General features: G+C 43.9%; 3 protein-coding genes and 1 long non-coding RNA gene across 7 annotated transcripts; 2 read left to right on the top strand and 2 right to left on the bottom strand.

The window, feature by feature from the left end:
* The first annotated feature begins 3088 nt into the window (after nucleotides 1–3088).
* Nucleotides 3089–7399, top strand: LOC102711586 (G-type lectin S-receptor-like serine/threonine-protein kinase At4g27290). The gene is made up of 7 exons (XM_040521719.1): nucleotides 3089–3970; nucleotides 4062–4410; nucleotides 5611–5742; nucleotides 5880–6061; nucleotides 6236–6446; nucleotides 6529–6766; nucleotides 6861–7399. The coding sequence occupies exons 1-7, from the start codon at nucleotides 3221–3223 to the stop codon at nucleotides 7063–7065; spliced, it is 2067 nt and encodes a 688-aa protein (XP_040377653.1). The 5' UTR covers nucleotides 3089–3220; the 3' UTR covers nucleotides 7066–7399.
* A 222-nt stretch (nucleotides 7400–7621) lies between these two features.
* LOC102700192 (nodulation protein H-like) lies at nucleotides 7622–11216 on the bottom strand. 3 transcript variants are annotated; one of them, XM_015842369.2, is made up of 7 exons: nucleotides 10920–11216; nucleotides 10399–10646; nucleotides 10047–10305; nucleotides 9055–9234; nucleotides 8757–8912; nucleotides 8509–8672; nucleotides 7622–7729 (listed from the first exon to the last, which is right to left on the bottom strand). In XM_015842369.2, the coding sequence occupies exons 1-6, from the start codon at nucleotides 10983–10985 to the stop codon at nucleotides 8511–8513; spliced, it is 1071 nt and encodes a 356-aa protein (XP_015697855.1). In that variant the 5' UTR covers nucleotides 10986–11216; the 3' UTR covers nucleotides 7622–7729; nucleotides 8509–8510. The 3 variants fall into 3 exon arrangements, with proteins under 3 accessions (XP_015697855.1, XP_015697852.1, XP_040377655.1); XM_015842366.2 differs by lacking the exon at nucleotides 7622–7729 and adding an exon at nucleotides 8180–8420; XM_040521721.1 differs by lacking the exon at nucleotides 7622–7729 and having other exon boundaries at nucleotides 8184–8672.
* Nucleotides 11217–11445: 229 nt separating this feature from the next.
* LOC121053814 lies at nucleotides 11446–15146 on the top strand. Of its 2 annotated transcripts, XR_005811338.1 has the most exons (4): nucleotides 11446–11834; nucleotides 11944–12057; nucleotides 14396–14741; nucleotides 14852–15146. It is a non-coding gene; the product is annotated as an uncharacterized LOC121053814 (long non-coding RNA). The 2 variants fall into 2 exon arrangements; XR_005811337.1 differs by lacking the exon at nucleotides 14852–15146 and having other exon boundaries at nucleotides 14396–14850.
* On the bottom strand, nucleotides 12796–16994 carry LOC102711314 (receptor-like serine/threonine-protein kinase SD1-8). The gene is made up of 6 exons (XM_006646333.3): nucleotides 15433–16994; nucleotides 14385–14725; nucleotides 14067–14277; nucleotides 13735–13972; nucleotides 13502–13652; nucleotides 12796–13417 (listed from the first exon to the last, which is right to left on the bottom strand). The coding sequence occupies exons 1-6, from the start codon at nucleotides 16781–16783 to the stop codon at nucleotides 13121–13123; spliced, it is 2589 nt and encodes an 862-aa protein (XP_006646396.1). The 5' UTR covers nucleotides 16784–16994; the 3' UTR covers nucleotides 12796–13120.
* Between the last annotated feature and the right edge of the window lie 453 nt (nucleotides 16995–17447).

The following is a 17447-nucleotide window of genomic DNA, read 5'->3' as shown; positions in this document are numbered from 1 at the left end:
TAAAAGGAGATATGGACAGTTCCCCATAGAAATTTGGCTATATGGCAACCAAAGAATAGATGTTGCATAGTTTTATTATGTGCAAAAGACAACATTTCATACTACAATTCCAATTCATTTTTGCTAAATTATATTTGGTTAGAATAGCTCATCTCCTCAAATACCATCAAACGGATTTACTATTAAGAGGCACTTTCAGTTTCCAAATTAACTTGTTTCTCTCTATATAACTAGTATTAATCAAGGATGAAATACATTGAACAAACAAAAAATTGATCATCGTTTTGGTGAAGATTCCATCTAAAAATGCATGCATCCCCATTAAGACTCGCACACACAATATTAGCAACCAAGTCATGCACTAAAACTCTTCTAAAAGAATTATTTAATGATATAGAATTCATGACAGTTGCTAGTGATGCATGCTTTTTTATATAGAATCCCCTGGTTTTGTACTTGTGTAACTGTCTGATTTTTAATATATTTCCTGCTAACCAAGTTCTGCCAAATGCCATCCTCATTTAACAACTTGAACAAACATTTGCTCAAAAGACATTGATTTGTTATATCTATTTTTAATACCAAGTCCCATATGATCCTTCCGTTGAGAAATGACATCCCATCTTGATAAACAATATTTCATCTTATGGCTGTCACTTACTAAATAAAAAATCTAGATATATAATAAACATTTTTTAAACTACTTAGGAACTTCAAAAAAGAGATACATAAACCTGAAGAGAATTGTTAAAACAACGCCGCTATATATGACGGAATTGTATGACCCGTGTACGATTCCGTCCGCATGCAATGCTGCCGTCCACGCCGTATACGCTGTTGGTGTGAGATAGTACGCGGATCGCACGGGCATAGTAGTTTTGTTATTAAAAACTGAATCTATCAGGACCGATTTCCCACCTACTGATATGTGTTTTCCTTTCCAACTAACTTGTTTTCTATTCTTCCTTGTTAACTTCCCAATCCTTACTCATAAGCTTCATAAAATGCATTGGGAATTTGGGATACCCAAGTATATAAAAGGAAATTTTCCAATTTGACACTCAAACAAGTGAGAACAATGTTGTTCATATTCTCTAGCGCGACCAAAACAGAATAGTTCTACAGTGGTTTAGCTACCTCTTAAATGACGTGATAATTTTTAGCTATTAGTAGACTCAATTGTTGAACTTGCTCTTCACATAAAGTACAGGCCCTCCAACCACACATAGACCACATCATACATGAATGAGGACACTCCCAAATTCTTTTTTAGCCTGATCTTTACGCTTATCCTTATAAACCAAAATTTAAATTTTTAATCTTAAATCTAATGTTGATTTTTAGTTTTTTTCTTTTTCACCGTATTTTATTTTTAGTCTTTGATTCTAGATAGCTAAAAACATATATATAAAACTTTTATTCACTGATTATTTTCGTTTGCAAATATATTGTTTTGCTTTTTTCCTCAAAAGACAAACGATAACCACCTTTGTGTTTCAGACTATGCTTATTTAAGTGTCAACCCTTGTAATATTTCTTATTACCAAATAAATTGAAATATCTACATTTTAGACTATACCATTGAACAAATTACTTAACCTTTTGTAAACCCACGTGCTAACCACCTCAATCTATTTTTCTCACCTTTATTTTCCCGCTCTCCATGTTGCATCTTACACCATCGAATACTATGAAATCTATCCCTCATGTGAGTGCCGTCGTCACCAATCTCAAGCCTCTCTCTCCGGTAACAAGCTCAACCTCCCTTTCCTCTCTACTTAAAAAAAATAAACTACGTTGAAAAAAATCCTAAAATCTGTTTAAAATCTAAAATTTTAATTTTAATATATAAATAAAAGTAAAAGCGAAATGACGGGACGGGTGACTTTTGCGGAGCACAAATGGCCCTATGGAGCCACTGCCACGCCCGAACTGGTGGCTCACGTCTGACGTGGAAAGGTGAGACCTCGCTCACCACATCACCGTTATTAACTAGGCTGTCTAGGCATGCTGTAGGAGTAGGACAGTAGGAACACCATGTATCTGGGGAAGTATGGATTCCAGCCTTATTTCACTTGCGAGCAGCTGGAAGTAAAAAAAAGTTCAAAGAAGCGAATTCTCTCTGGAAGTTATGAAACACATGGAGGACCAAAACATGGCACTTCACGAGTCACAATCGGATAAAGAAACGGTCTGCGTTTCTGGTGAGATTTTCAAGTTGGACCTCGAGTGCCAATCATGGATCGAACGGCTCCCATAGGTTAGTAGGAAAGGGGCCATGGCTTGAAGAACTTGAGGGGGAAAAAAGGAGAATTGCCAGTGAATTTTGGGCGTGGGCTTGGCCAACTGTGATCGGAATTATGGGCCTGATGCAGCTACTGAACCGAAACTTTTCTCGTTCCTGATAAGGCCTAAATCGATCGGCACCAGGCCAGACACCCAATTCGTGTAGCTGTGTGAAGACGACAAAAATGCCAACATCGGGTAGGACCGTAGGAACTAGTAGAAGTGTACTACTGATGAGTAGGACAACTGATTGTTTAGATTTTTTTTAAATGACATATTTGTAAATAAAACATAATTTATGAATAAATATATATATATATCTTAGCGATCTAAAAACTAAGGCTAAAAAATAAACTTTGATGAGAAACTCTAAAATCAACTCTAAATTTAAGATTAAAAATTAAATTTTGACTTATAAGTATAAATAGAAGCGAAAAGATAGACTACGACAAACTGGCTGGCTTACTTACACAGTGAAAGATAGCAATCGACAAGACTTCGCTGAAACACAAACATAGTACAACTACAAGCTCTCCTTCTCTTGACTAGAAATATCTAACGAACGCTTCCATTTTTCCAGCAGTAACCGTGCTTCTTTGAGGGCGAACCGGAGAAGTGGAAAGCGTCGGAGCCAAGCGTTGAAGTTTGTCTTGGGCCGCTACACAACTGCTTCTGGTCTCCAAACGAGTCGAAAGGCCTGAAATATCGCAGTTTTGTGCTGTGTCGGCTGTAAAGCGTAAGTCGTAACAGAGGAAAACTTGAGCCACAGACCTCCGCGACTCCCCTGTCCAAGTGTCCAGTAATCCGCAGCTGTTAGCTTCAACATACACAGGTACACTTGTGCACGACGGCTCGCACTACTGCGTTTTAGCAAGCATTGCACTTTGCACCGCCCGCCCGCTCGCTCGTTGGTCTCGCGCGGGGAATCCTAGCAATGGCCTCCTCCTCGCTCTGTGGCTACCTCGTGTTGGCCGTCCTCGTCGTGCTCACGGCCAGCTGCCGTGCCAGGGACACCTTCGCGCCCGGCCGCCCGCTCGCCACGAACGAGACGCTGGTCTCGGGCGGCGACGCTAACTTCGTGCTCGGCTTCTTCACTCCGCCGGGAGCCAACAACACCTATGTCGGCGTCTGGTACAACAAGGTCTCCGTCCGCACGGTCGTCTGGGTGGCCAACCGCGAGGACCCGCTCCCCGGCGACGTCGCGGACAACCCGGGCGCCACGCTCTCCGTCTCACCTTCCGGCACGCTCGTCATTGCCGCCGGGAACTCGACCGTCGTGTGGTCTTTCACGCCGGCAACCAAGCTGGCGAGCCCAATGGCACGGATCCTGGACAACGGCAACCTGGTGCTCGCGGACGCCGGCGGCGCGGTGGCGTGGCAGGGTTTCGACTACCCGACCGACACGCTGCTCCCGGAGATGAAGCTGGGCATCGACTACGTCAAGGGGAGGAACAGGACGCTGACGGCGTGGAAGAGCCCCTCCGACCCCTCGCCGGGGCCCGTCGTGATGGCCATGGACACGTCCGGCGACCCCCAGGTATTCATCTGGAACGGCGCCGAGAAGGTCTGGCGCTCCGGCCCCTGGGACGGCGTCCAGTTCACCGGCGTCCCGGACACCGTCACCTACTCCGGCTTCACCTTCAGCTTCATCAACAACGCGAAGGAAGTCACGTACAGCTTCCAGGTACAAACTGACACTCTGACAGCCTGTGCGACATTATGTGTAGGTGCCATGTAATATACTCAGAATGCAACGTGGGCGCGTTAATTCGTAGGTACACAACGTGTCCATCATATCGAGGCTGGGGCTGAACAGCACGGGGAACTACGGGCTGCTGCAGCGGTCGACGTGGGTGGAGGCGGCCGGGGCGTGGAACCTGTACTGGTACGCGCCCAAGGACCAGTGCGACGCGGTGTCCCCGTGCGGGACCAACGGCGTGTGCGACACCAACAACGTGCCCGTCTGCTCCTGCCTGCGCGGCTTCACGCCCAAGTCGCCGGAGGCGTGGGCGCTGCGGGACGGCCGCGACGGGTGCCTGCGGTCGACGCCGCTCGACTGCAAGAACGGCACCGACGGCTTCGTCGCCGTGAAGCACGCCAAGGTGCCCGACACGGAGCATTGGAGTATGCACGTACCGTACGTACGTATATGATTACGCATTACATGCACGTTCTACGTATTCCATGCATGCTGCGCTGCATATATATAGGAATCTTTTCCATGGAGTGTTCGTCCGTCTAAATCAGACAGTACAAAGGTATACGTAGAAGGGCAGATATTTGGGCCTCCTACTGCATTCCTTTTTCGCCATCTCTCTCAAATCCTCCATTGCTCTGCCTCCATCCTTGCTTTTTTGGGGGGAGAATCTCCGTAGTAGATGAGGAAGACGACGAGTGCCACGCAGCGTGCCCCTGCTTCAACAGAGAGAACTTGCCACCCTCCATTTCGCTGGAGGGATCACGACATCGATTCGATTCCGGCCATCTTTAATTATTCCTATAGCCCTTTAGGTTTCCTTTTCTCTCCATCATGAAATAGATCGATCTTAGCCAGGGTAAAGGGAAGCGAAAGGACCTTTGATTAGCTAGACAGCGATCGATGCAATTGGCCCCGGGTTCTTTCCGAAAGCAAGGGCGCTTATCATCGCAAAAGAAGCACGCTTTGATATGAGCAGCTATCGCAACAAAAGCTCAATTATACACTGCAGAGTGAGACGGTTTCCGCGTCGATCTGTCAAGTGTGCTGTGTGCATCACTGCGCCTGCTAGTCCCGGTGCAACATTGTCGAGTCGACGATCCATTGCCGGCCGGCGAAGACCACATACTGACTACTGATCAACGTGTATTATCCATGACCAATACCAATCGAAAGGCAGGGAGAGGAGACATGCGGAAAGCGAGGGGAATTCCCCCCCCTGAGGGGATCATCAAATAAGCATGTGGGGCTTGCCCGATTTGGCAGCTAGTACAAAGATTAGAGGGCTTTGTACACCACAAGAGTGAGCATGTGGCCGTCGTCTTGATTGGTAGTAGGTGAAATTTCACCGGGAAGAAGACAAAGTGGCAGATCTTGGATAGTTGTACTGAATAGCGACAGGACAATGGTCCCCATCAATTGAGGAGATAGGCATAGGCAGGTATCGTACGTAGTTGATGTACGTTTAAATCTAGCTCAGGTCTCCTCCAATGGTTCTAGCTAGTTATAGCTAGCTCGCTCTGGTGCCATGCACTGACTCGAATACTCGATCTACGACTCATGCTGCAGAAACGCTCATATATGGCTATGATCGATCTAACATCTACTCCTATGATTTTCTTGGACAGATTTAACAAGAAAGTCTAACAAGGCACGTACAATAATCGCCGTTGTCATCAGCGTATCATCTGTGGCATTTCTTTCAGCACTTGCTGGCTTTCTCGTCTGGACTGGAAAGAAGAGGAGAGCAAGAAAAACCGGTAATGGTCTGCAGACTCTGTGATAACAAACTGATAACCAAATACTAACATTCGGTACCATATAAGTACCTGTACAAATGAGGGAAAAAATAACAATCATATAGTAGGATATCATACTGAAATTTATGTGACTATAGGATCAAGCAAATGGAGCGGTGGTTCACGCAGTACTGGTCGCCGCTATGAGGGAAGTAGAAGAAGTCATCACGATGATGACCTGGAACTTCCAGTCTTTGATCTGGGGACAATCGCAGCTGCTACCGATGGTTTCTCAATCAACAACAAGCTCGGCGAGGGTGGCTTCGGTCCAGTGTACAAGGTACAACACTAACCCAATGAATCACGCATGGACATGCACATGTTTTGAACGCAATTTCATTGGTAACTCCTGACTTAAAACATCAAAAGCTCCAGATGAAACGAGCAATGATGGCATAGAATTTATGATCTTGTGAATTTTGAACTACTGCCACTATGTTTGATTGATCAACAGGGTAAGCTCGATGATGGACAAGAAATAGCAGTTAAAACACTGTCCAAAACATCCGTACAAGGTCTTGAGGAATTCAAGAATGAGGTCCTTCTGATAGCTAAACTTCAACATCGGAATCTTGTTCGGCTTCTTGGCTTCAGCATTAGTGGACAAGAAAGGATACTTGTATACGAATACATGGCAAACAAGAGCCTGGACTACTTTCTATTCGGTATGACTATCTCAGTCATTTTCTGACTATGAAAATATGGTTGATAATATATGAACAACATAACAGTTTGCAAATGTTTCAGAAAAATCCAACAGTGTCCTGCTTGATTGGCAAGTGCGATACCGTATAATAGAAGGCATTACTAGAGGTTTACTATATCTTCACCAGGATTCAAGATATAGAATCATCCATAGAGACCTGAAGGCAAGCAACGTTCTTCTTGACAAGGAGATGACTCCCAAAATTTCTGACTTTGGCATGGCAAGAATGTTTGGTAGTGAAGAGACAGAAATCAATACAAGAAAAGTGGTTGGCACATAGTAAGTATGGTATATTAAGTATTACAATAGGGGATACTGATTGCATTAATGAATTCCCCAAATATGTTTATTTTATTCATTTTTCTCTTTGTAGTGGCTATATGTCTCCAGAATATGCAATGGATGGAGTTTTCTCTGTCAAGTCAGATGTATTCAGTTTTGGAGTTTTACTGCTGGAAATAATTAGCGGCAGGAGAAACAGAGGGGTGTATTCCTATTCAAACCACCTAAATCTTTTGGGACACGTGAGCTCAAATCATCTACCACATGCTTATATGCAAGTTGTATATCTCAGTTGAATTTCAAGGTAACAAAAACATATTTTTCCTCTTGGGCATGGAGCTTATGGAATGAAGGGAAAAGCTTGGAGTTAGCAGATGAAACAATGAATAACTCGTTTGACTCGGATGAAGTACTCAAATGCATCACAGTGGGACTCCTATGTGTGCAAGAGAACCCAGATGACCGTCCATTGATGTCTCAGGTGCTTCTGATGTTAGCAACTACAGATGCTACCACATTGCCAACTCCTAAACAGCCTGGCTTTGCAGCTAGAAGAATTCTAATGGAAACAGACACATCATCAAGCAAACCAGACTGCAGCATATTTGACAGTGCAACAGTTACTATACTTGAAGGTCGACAGCATGCTAATGCGTAGATTGAACTTAAAGGGAATGTGCATTACAGAATGTTAGTACTTTCTTTATCACTGTGCGTTTGAGCAACAGAAAATTGCATAGTTATTGAATAATGGCACCAACTAGGATATGGTTGCCTCAATTCAGCAGTTATCCTAAATTGTAGCGAGCATTGCCAAATAAATAATGGCAGAAACTAAGAAATTGGTGATATTTCAAAGCACTATGGCATTAGTGTTCCATGTCCTGAAGGTCTCAAAACTATTTGATTCCATACAATTTAATTGTATGGAAAATAAGGAAAGAGAGCATTTTTCCCTATCTGCAAACAACCCATATAAGTTCTATAAATACTAGGAACATAAGAATTAATCATGAATGGATAACTAATTATGGATTAAAAATCAATAGGACATCATTTTCAAGTTCATATGTACTACCTCCGTTTTATATTGTAAGATTTTCTAACCTTGCCTAAATTCATCAATTGATGAATGTATATAACTTATATATATATGTCTAGATTCATTAGCATCCATATGAATCTAGTCAAGGCTAGAAAGTCTTATATGTGAAACAGAAAAAGTAGAAATAAAGCCCCCAGACAACTTTGATCAGTTCAAAGTTTTCATACTTGGCCATTATATGGTATCCTTTTTTATCTAGTGTTCTGAAAATTATTAGGAATACCTGATTTACCAGATTAGACGAGTCACGCTAGATCACAATGAGGTCTCCAGTTGACATGCTATCAATTTTTTTTGGTTACAAAAATCAGAATAATGATATGATGCCAAAACTAGAAAGGATCATCATGCACTTATATTCTGAAAGTCTGAACTAGAGGCATGTGATTAGGTGATTCCATAGGTATAACAAAAGCCATGCCTTTGTATGATATACATGATTTAGTCACTTAACTCTATACGTGCTACAAAGTCAGTGAAAAACAAATGAGCCCTCTAAATTAACATATGATAGCCGAAACTGCCAATTTTGACTAATTCTGTTACCTATATCAGGGAGGAAAACAATTGTCAAAAGAATGAATACTCACTACATCATTATTTACAACACATATGAGCAAGCTAGTTCAGTCACCTTCAGTCATTCAGGAAACTTTCATACTGTGTTCCCATCAAAGTTTTATTAACATCAGCCCAGTTATATATATGATCACGCAAAAGTTTGGTATGGATTTTCACATGCCTACTGGACAGCTTTCTCTTCGGCAATCTCATAAAATCCAGGACATCCATGAGCTTCTGAAGAAAGAAAAACATATGCAGTTTAGAGAGAGAACAGGCTTATAAGTCCTCCAAACAAGGATGTTAAGCAATAGGACTCACAGTTTTGTTACTAACAACATCCTCATAATACAGAATAATATGGCGGGTCGTTTTAAAGTTAACCAAAGCATCAGCTGCCAACTTATCAAACTTCTTAAGGTCAGCAATCAATGATGTTGTGTTTATTTCTGGCTTAAATTGAGCAAGAACTTCAGCCTGCAAAAGAAAGAGAGAAAGAGAGAGATCAGTAGGTTGCCTTTTATTTCACATGAAAATGTTACAATCTGCAGATTACAAACAAAAGTATCTTTCTCAAGCAAGATCAATAGAAAGTAAAGAAGTAAATAAAGAAGTGAACCTCGTGCTTAGAGTGCACATGAGATTTATGAGTTCCATTTAGCTGCTTTGTCGCACTATCATGAGCATTTGCTAATACAGAGACATAACGCTGGAGAAGATTCCTTCTTAACAGGAAAATTGCAGACACGCCCCTTTGGTTGAAGTATTCAGCTATCTCTTTATGATGTTTCATCAAACCCTGTAATTTACACCAAAATAAACATACAAGAAAATAAAGTAAAACAAATTGCAGAATAGGCAAGCAGTAAATTAAATAGGGGTATGTCTACTCTAGCTCCCTCAATTATCTTGGTGGTCTATCTTTTAGACTGAACAAATTATGCTTCTCAACTAACAAACCAGACAAATTATACCATTTAAATCCATCCCACCTGGTGTCAACAGCATCTTTTCTGGAACAAAGGTAAGCCGCCCATGTAAAAGATAATACTTTGAATACCTATGCATCTACTTGCTTGGTTTACCCCTCTATAGAAAATTGTTAATTCAATCACCTAGGCCAAGGGTTTTATCAGACTAATTCCATGCAAACAAGCTACTCATAACAGTATGTTTAAACTTCAGTGAAGCAAAATCTCCATTTCTGTATATGCTTTAAACAGAAAAATTCATTAGGCACAGGACCAGTGCATAAAAAAATAGTATATTGCTACATTCCTTACTTTTCGAATAGAATACCATACTGCTTAGTGCTAAAATAATGACCAACCATGCTTCACAAAAATCTAGCCAAGTATATAATTATTAATAGTAACACTTCTATAATCCAATTAGCGCACTACTATATAATTATGCACTTGAAATAATAGCTACACCAGAATTTAATAAAGGTTTAGATCTATATCATCGAGCAGGTTCCCAAAGACCAGGAGGAGGCCAAAAGCTGCCATGTCCTTGTTCCAGAATAGAATATATAATAATTGAGGGCCACAAAACGATGTTGTGGAACCTTCCATGTGATGCTAATTATATTACAGCAAGAAGACTTACCTGATTCAGCATCCATTTCAACCCCACAGCTGCTGTACATTCATTTTTAGCAGCACTACTGAGCCAGTCCAGATTGTACAATTTATCCAATGTTTTTGTGATCGAAGTTATATTACTACGCCTTTCCTTGATAGAGAAAATTTCGCCATTGGAGCTAATATTTTCATGGCTATTCAATAATGTTTCAATCCACCCACTTCCTGACCTCTGCATCGACAATATAGCAAAGAATCTAACTGGTGTGCACGCACATTCTTTCCTAGCGAAGAAATTTAAGAAAGAAAATATCCAGTTACTCTCTGACATGGAAACAACAAGCATAGAGTCACAGTTCCAAGTTTATCCTCATTACCTACTGTAAGTGTCAGGTGTGGGATAATGCACATAAGGGATCTCAGTCACCGGAATGCTGGGGTCCTGGCAAAGTTTTTCCCTTTGTTTTTCTATCATGTTTGTCTGCATAAGACCAAGAAGCATCCCATTTTGCTTAAAAGATACTGAGAAAATGTATACTCCGACAAGCGCGATCAAGGCCAATATAGTTGTCCATGACAGGAGCGGGTATCTCCTTGTAGGCTTCGCGCTTATATTTACTGTATCCTGTAATTGAAACGGTCCAGTTAATGATTGTTAATTACAAGAAGGAAAGATCGAAAGGATATCTCAGTCAAATGAACTTGACTCATTGCAAATAAAAGAAATCAAGGCAGAGCAAATAAATGTATTAAAGACCGCTAAATAGTTATACTCTCACGATAATTAGAATGCCAGGTTACATGTATTAAATGCCCGGAATAATTGATGCAAAACGCACATCAAAAGATAATAAGTTATAAAATACTAGATGGATAAGCCCAATTAGCCTTGCATTACCTTAGTGGCTGCGCCAAGGTCCTCCACTGCCACCGAAATATCCTTCTCTCTCCCTGCCTCCTCCATCAGAGGACGCAAGCAAGCATCAAAGCAACACCAAATGCCAAAAAAAATCAACCGCAAAATCCCATCATGACCGAGGTTACTCGAACCACCCAATCAACCAAGACTAGAGAAACGCCTCAAGGCCCGACCAATCAACGCAGGAACGCCCCCCTTACGGGAAGGGGGGAGGAGACGGGCGGGGGATAGAGAGGAGGTAACGGCGGCGCGCACCGAGCTTGGGTTGGGGGCAGGAATTTCGCATCTGGGGGAGAGAGAAAGCAGGAGGAGGTTGAGAAAGGAGGAGGATGTGGGACAGGCTAGCTATTTATAGCCATGCCACAATGGGCGGACCTTCCAATATAGCACGCCATGGCGTCGGCCATACCATACCTACTTGCCGGCGAGAGCGCACCTATGCCCCCCTATCCTATATCTATCCTCTTCGTCCTCCCCGAGCCGCCTCTCTCGACTCGTCTCGTCTCCCCCCGCTTGAGAAATGAGAAGAACGAGACTACGGCGCCTGGGCCGACGTTGTAAGGCCCACGAGCCCATATCTCATCTTAGAGAGAAGAGAAGAACGAACTTACGCACACGCCGCACGGTCGTGAGCCGGCCGCTGAGCTCCCCATCTCACCCTAGAGTTTGGAGGGCGGCGGCGGCGGCCGGTAAACTTGCGGGTGGGGTGAGCCGGTCCCGTGGTGAAATGCGTCAGCTGCGCGCCCGCGGCGGCGGGGCGGTGGGTGGCGCATACGGGAGGGACCTGTGCGACAAGGCACGACCAACCTATGGGCCTCTGCCCTCCGTCCGGTCGTGGGGTGTAGGACTGTAGGAGATTGATCGCCTTGACAGCCATGCACTGCCAGGATGCTGGTAAGAAAGTAAACGGATATGAAGATTTATGGTGAATTGTTTGTGACACGACTAAGCAGATTCATCCTTTACCTGTTAACAGAATGTTTATTATATGGCTTCTCTTCAGGCATTCGTTCCGGCAATCGGCTTGACCGTGCAAGGCAGCAGCATCAGTAGCTGCAGGAGCAAGAGAGTGAAATATGAGCAAGCAAGTTACGCATAAATCCGTGAATGCTGCAACGTAAGTGTCTTTGTTGCTCACTGTTGCAGTTGTTAAAAACTGTATGAGGATTCTAGTTGATTGTATTTTCTTGCATTCCCATGCTGACAAACTCATTTAAATTTAGTAGAAAAACATTATATTACTTGCATTCTTATGCTGACAAACTCATTTGAACATCCAGCCTTTATTATTTAGTAGAAAAACATTGTATTACTTGCATTCTTATGCTGACAAACTCATTTAAGCATCTAATCCTTTATTACTCTAATTTTTTTTGTTTAATGCCGTTGATTATTGGATTTATGCTTGATTATTCTTTTTATTCAAAATTTTATATAAATATCATTTATTTTGTTATGATTTGATTTATTCATAGATACACTTTAAGTATGACTTATAATTTTATATATTTGCAAAAAAATTCAAATGAAAATAATAGCCAAAAGTTCAACGGTATTAAATAAAGAAAACCGGAGGGAGTACTTTAGTAGAAACACCAAACTCACATTGACAGCTTTTCTGTAAGTTTGCCCTTTGTATCCCTCTTTAACTTCATAAAACTAGGCCGGTGTTCTTCCACCAACCGGCCTGGCAAGACCAGTCACAATCAAATCGAAATTTTCCCATCACACTCTCGAGTCTATTCCAGAGTGTTCGATGGTGATGATTGAACTGTCTCACTTGAAAGAGATATCTCAAATTGAGTGTTCCAGATGGGTCTGACTACAAAACTAATATTTCAGCATGTAGCCTGGATTGAGCATTGGTATTTCAGAGTGTCATAGGTATAGAAATTCAGGCAAGCCGTGGATTATGTCAGCCCTAGATGTTTAAATACTGTTAACTTTTTACACAAATTATCCAACCAGTTCTATCCTCTCCATCACACGCTGAACAATGTCTCCGAACTTGCAACTAGTGTGTTGCAACAATCATGACCTTTTCTAATGTGATATACAAGCTTTCAAGAAATGCTGCAAGTTTTACAGGTGAACTTGCTTCAGCTGAACTTTACATGAGGTCTTGACTGCGCATAGATTACGACTTACACTGTTAGACCAAGGAGATTCTCTGTTTCAGACTACCTAGCCTCTATTGTAGTTGTTGTCACACTGTTGTCGGTAATGCCATAAGATGATTCTGTGTCCGATGTGTTCTTCCCAATGTTCACTGCAGGCTCATTTGGTTGTGGCAACGTGGCAGTCTCACTGGAGAGCATCATAACAATCGAAGACATCAATGGTCTGTTCTTAGGTTCCACATCAACACACAAGAGAGCAACATGTATGCATCTCAACACTTCCATGTCATCAAAGATATCCCCAATTGACTCATCTAGTAAATCCATGCTCCTACCTTCTTTCCACAGCATCCATGCCTAGGAAATCATCAAAATAACAATAATGTGTTGTCAGAATTCACCAAAGATGACTTGTCATAAATAATCGTTGCTTGCACTTACATATCTGAGGAGGTTTAGATTAAGCTCGGATTCATAAAACCCTCGATTCCTCCTGCCAGTGACAATCTCCAGTACAAGCACGCCAAAGCTGAATATGTCGGATTTCATTGAAAACACACCATCCATTGCATATTCTGGAGACATATAGCCACTGAAACCATCACATAAGCACTGTGAAGGCCCGTTTTAGTAACTATATACATGTAAACAGACTAGTTGAGAAGGGCACTCACAATGTTCCAATGACCTTTTTAGTGTATGCAGTGGTTTGATCACCTTCAAACATTCTTGCAATGCCAAAATCTGAAACTTTGGGCACCATGTTTCTGTCTAGCAACACATTGCTTGCCTTCAAATCCCTATGGATGATCCTAAACCTTGAATCTTCGTGGAGATAGAGTAGCCCCCGTGCAATCCCTAGAATTATATCAAACCGTTTGTTCCAGCTTAGCAGTTTACGCTTTCCTTCATCTGCAGAGATATATTGAGTAAAATTAGCAGTGTGTGTATACATTTAATTGAGATTTTAATTTCGTTAGAATTTATCTTTTATAAATGAACTGACCAAATATGAATGTGTCTAGGCTCTTGTTGTGCATGTACTCGTATATGAGTATCCTCTCTTCCTCGTCAATGCAGCAACCTAGTAGCCTGACAAGGTTTCTGTGCTGGAGCTTGGCGATTAGTTTCACCTCATTCTTGAACTCAACAACCCCCTGTACGGATCTCCTGGACAACCTCTTCACAGCTACTTCATGCCCATCCTCCAGCCTTCCCTGCTCATATGTTAATTTGCAGTACACATTACAATTTACGTACGATTGTACTGTCAAATCTATGTAATTTAGGATTGCTATTTCACCAAGTTCTAAACTTATCTTACCATGTAAACAGGGCCAAAACCACCTTCTCCAATCTGATTGTTTGCTGCGAATCTGTTCGTTGCGGCAAAAATCATCTCAAGATCAAACAATGGAAGGTCAAGCTCGTCTTCAGCACCCGTGCTGTTCTGATCGAACCATTGGCCCCATGCTGGGTTCGAAGCAGTGCTGTTCCTGACCCTGAACGGAGTATCATCGGACTCACTGCTTTTCTCCATTTCAGTATGCCGCTTCCACCTAGCCTTGTTCGTCCAAAAACAGCAGCAGCCAGCTACTGCTAAAATGCCACAAATAATGGTGACCACGGCGATCACCACGTTCTTGATGAGCCGCCGTCGTCTTGCTGACATCAAATGGAGGTAAACGCATGTTAGATGTTTCTATCGGCTGATCTAGCGTGACTTTTTAAACTTTCGCGTCAAGGTGATTGGTCCTACTTGACAATGTCAAGACATCCTTTCCGTTTCAGATTTGTCATTATCAAGTTTGGTGATGGTGGAAATTTGCTCCCGCAAGTAGAGGGTTGCTTCTTACAGACTGAGCTTCGCTCAGTCCATTTGTTCTGGTACAAAAGAAATCACTGGCTCTTGCAGTATATTATCCAACGACGACTGAATGTTACTAGTCCCGTTTAGCGTACTATAACGGCCAACGGAAACCCAAAGAATAATAGCTAGTTTGTGATCCTTATTATTTTACGCTAGAAAATATAGTACCTCGTGGTTCCATCTTAATAATGATAAAAAAAAAACTCTTCAGGTTAACATGCCCAATTCTATCCAACATGATAAATAGATCACAAATTCTGTTATTTGATAATTGGATTGATCATGTGGAAATCCTACAAAATTCTTGTGAGATGGCAAAAATATTTACATCTAGAAACGGAAGAATTCAACGCAATTTTTTTCCATATGGGTGGAATATTGATTACTTTTCATGCATAAGTATTCAAACCTACAAACAAATTCTAATCACTACTTCCGGTCTTCAAGTGGAATGCAAACAAGAATAAATCAAATCAAAGGCATCTTGATTATTGGTCCTCACCTGGGGCGTTCAAGGCGTCAATCTCGGACTGCGCGAGCCGTACGTAGAGATCCTGCACGACCATGGTGTACTCCCTCATGTCCAGCAAATCGGCGGTCCAGATGACGCACCCGCGGCTGACTCCGCCGCTCACATTCGAGGCGGCGTACGCCTTGCAGCTGCAGCTGCGCAGGCACTCCTGCCTGCACTGCTCCAGCGCCATGCCGGCGTGCACCGTCGCGTTCGTGGCGTCCGGCAGCTTCATCCCGTTCACCCGCCAGAACCCGTCGCCGTCGCCGCAGGTCAGGCTGGTCGTCCTGGCACAGCCTTTGGACGAGTCCTGGAAGGGCCCCTGCGGCGACCGGCTCTTGAACCCCGGCAAGCAGCTGCACGGGCGCCGGGACTGCCCGTCGCCGTAGACGCAGTAGCTGAACGCGCCGCAGCTGGCGTAGCTGTCGCATGGGTCTGCAGGGTACGACTTCTTGGTTTTGCTCCACGACCGGCCGTCGTCCGACCAGATTCGCTGCAGCTGGCCCGTGCCGTCGACGACGAATTGCGTCAGAAATGATGGGTTTGCACGGTTGGTGATGGAATACGTGTAGTACGTCTCCTCCGGGCTCGAGAAGACCGTGGTGCTGAAGTTCACGCCCACCTGGGACTTGGCGCCAGGCGGTGGCACGCCGGTGAGCATCTGCCCGTTCCACGGCCCGCTCGCGTAGACCTTCGTCGTCGCCGTCATCGAGTTGTCGAAGAGGAAGAACTCCGGAAGCCCGCCAAGGACCAGCGCGAACGTGTACCTCCCGGGCGAAGGGTCGCTCGAGCTGCTCCACGACGTGATGTTCCGGGTGATGCCGCTCCTGAGGTCCACCCCGAGCTTCATGCCCGGGAGCAGCGTGTCTGTGGGATAGTCGAAGCTTTGCCACGCCACGCTTCCAGGAGAGCCACTCCCGTCGGATCTCACGACGAAGTTGCCGCTGTCGAGAAGCTGAGCGGTGGCGCCGGGGGTTATGCCTCTGGTGGGTGCCGCGGACGACCACACGGTGGTGTTCTGCTGCCCATCGACGATGACAAGACGCCCGTCAGCGGAGAGCGTGACGATGGCGCCGGTGGTATTGACGACGGGATCCCGGCGGTTGGCGACCCACACGACGGTCGGGTCGCTCTGGATGCTGGCGTACCAAATACCAAGGTACGCGCCTTTGCCGCCCGGCGGGCTGAAGAAACCGAGCTTGAAGATGCCATTGGCTGACTCAAGCGTCTGGTTGCCGATGATAGATGCGGTCAGACCGATTCTGTCGTCGCCGGTGGCCGGCCGAGACAATAGAGCCGCCGTGGCAGCTAGGAGGAGAGCGAGAGCACGTGTCCTCCGCATGCCCCTCTCCCTCTGGACGCCGAACCAACCAACCGAACCGATGATCTACTGGTTCTCTTCTGTGCTTCAGCTAGCATATGGCTTCCCTTCTTGACTGGCCTGCAATCTGCTTCGTGAGTAGCTGTTATGAATCAAGGTGGGTGGATGGTTAAGGGCTCTGCGACTAGCTTTCAGTCGAAACTCTCTTGATGAGAGGCCAGTTTAATTTGCAATTACTATCATCTGTTCCTGCTCGGATCATCTGCGTTGTCTTCATTTTTATGTTAAGTTGTTGTGCAACTTGGGGAAGAACTCTTCAAAGTACAGTAGTACTGCACGAGATGATGTCTTACATCCATGTTCATGATACTTGTAAGCCATGATGCCTAGTTGATGAGCTGAGCAAGTTGCATCGTACTTTAATCGATCATCCGCAACTCGCAGGTTGAACAACCGATGAAGTGACCGACGACCATCGATTGCAGTCAATGTACCGTACTGGAAACAATATTTTTGACTCTTCGGTTACGTACATCTCAGCGCGTACGTACTAATCTCCACTAGTATATCCTAGGTAGTTGCACGTACTAAAAGTTTAACGTGCATTAAGCCAAGTACCAGAACCGTCATTTCGAAATTCCATTATAATGTTTTCCCACCGTACCAGAACCACCCTACTATCTTC

Source organism: Oryza brachyantha, chromosome 1, assembly GCF_000231095.2.
Source record: "Oryza brachyantha chromosome 1, ObraRS2, whole genome shotgun sequence".
In the NCBI taxonomy this organism is placed as follows: domain Eukaryota; kingdom Viridiplantae; phylum Streptophyta; class Magnoliopsida; order Poales; family Poaceae; genus Oryza; species Oryza brachyantha.
The sequence above is the reverse complement of the archived record's forward strand: the minus strand, read 5'-3'. Positions and strand labels throughout refer to the sequence as shown.